The sequence below is a fragment of the Mastomys coucha genome, unplaced genomic scaffold (genome assembly GCF_008632895.1).
Source record: "Mastomys coucha isolate ucsf_1 unplaced genomic scaffold, UCSF_Mcou_1 pScaffold4, whole genome shotgun sequence".
Classification (NCBI taxonomy): Eukaryota; Metazoa; Chordata; class Mammalia; order Rodentia; family Muridae; genus Mastomys; species Mastomys coucha.
The window spans coordinates 54,342,605-54,343,359 of NW_022196910.1; the positions used below are offsets into that span (position 1 = coordinate 54,342,605).

Consider the following 755-nt stretch of genomic DNA (forward strand, 5'->3'; position numbering starts at 1 on the left):
ACTGTCTCCTTTTCCCCAGTTCCCACCCACAGGGAAGCAGGCACAGAGTCTCTTCTTCATGATGAGCTTTTCAGCTTCTAGACTCATGCACATTTAGTCTCTGCCTAGGTGCCAGGCAGACCACCAACCAGGCAGTGGGCATAGAGCAAACCAGAGACCAGGCATGCTCTTCCAGAAGGCTGGCTATGAGGTGTCCTGCAGAGGACAGTGGAGGGAGGAAGGAGAGGGAGGCACACTCTCTGAGGCTGTGGCCTCCCTCTGGGGACTGCTCTCACCTGTAGGGTGTGGTGATGGGGGAGGCTTTTGGGGGACAACTCTCCTTTTCTTGTATTTCTGCACAAGCTCTGGACTCTGGTTCTCCTGCAGCCTCTTGATGAGTTTGTCCAGAGTGGATGTTAGAGCTAGTATTGCCTGCTCCCGCTCGGACTCCTTCTTCAACCCTTCTGGGTCCAGTTCCTTCTCTGTCTGCAAGGCCCAAGGAAGGTGGCAGTTAGGGGTCTGGGGAAGAGACATGGGGACATGCTCTCCAGGAGAGGCAGAGAGATGGGGGCATGCTCTATAGGAGAGCCAACTTGTTTTCCTTCCTTTCATCTCCCCATTAACTGCACAGTGGCAGCCTGGGGGGGTCCTCCCCATTAACTGTGCACAGTGGCAGCCTGGGGGGGTCCTCCCCATTAACTGTGCACAGGCAGCCTGGGGGGGGTCTCCTCATTAACTGTGCACAGTGGCAGCCTGGGGGGGTCTCCTCATTAACT

The 755-nt window shown here is 56.2% G+C and overlaps 1 protein-coding gene across 4 annotated transcripts in view; it reads right to left on the reverse strand.

Moving 5' to 3' along the window:
• Positions 1 to 755, reverse strand: part of Os9 (OS9 endoplasmic reticulum lectin) — a 20,822-nt gene that overhangs the window by 1,959 nt on the left and 18,108 nt on the right. For all 4 annotated transcript variants that reach the window (XM_031349755.1, XM_031349754.1, XM_031349756.1 and 1 more), the window contains exon 12: positions 276 to 465. In XM_031349755.1, coding sequence (XP_031205615.1) covers positions 276 to 465 — 190 coding nt within the window. The remainder of the gene's footprint in view (positions 1 to 275; positions 466 to 755) is intronic.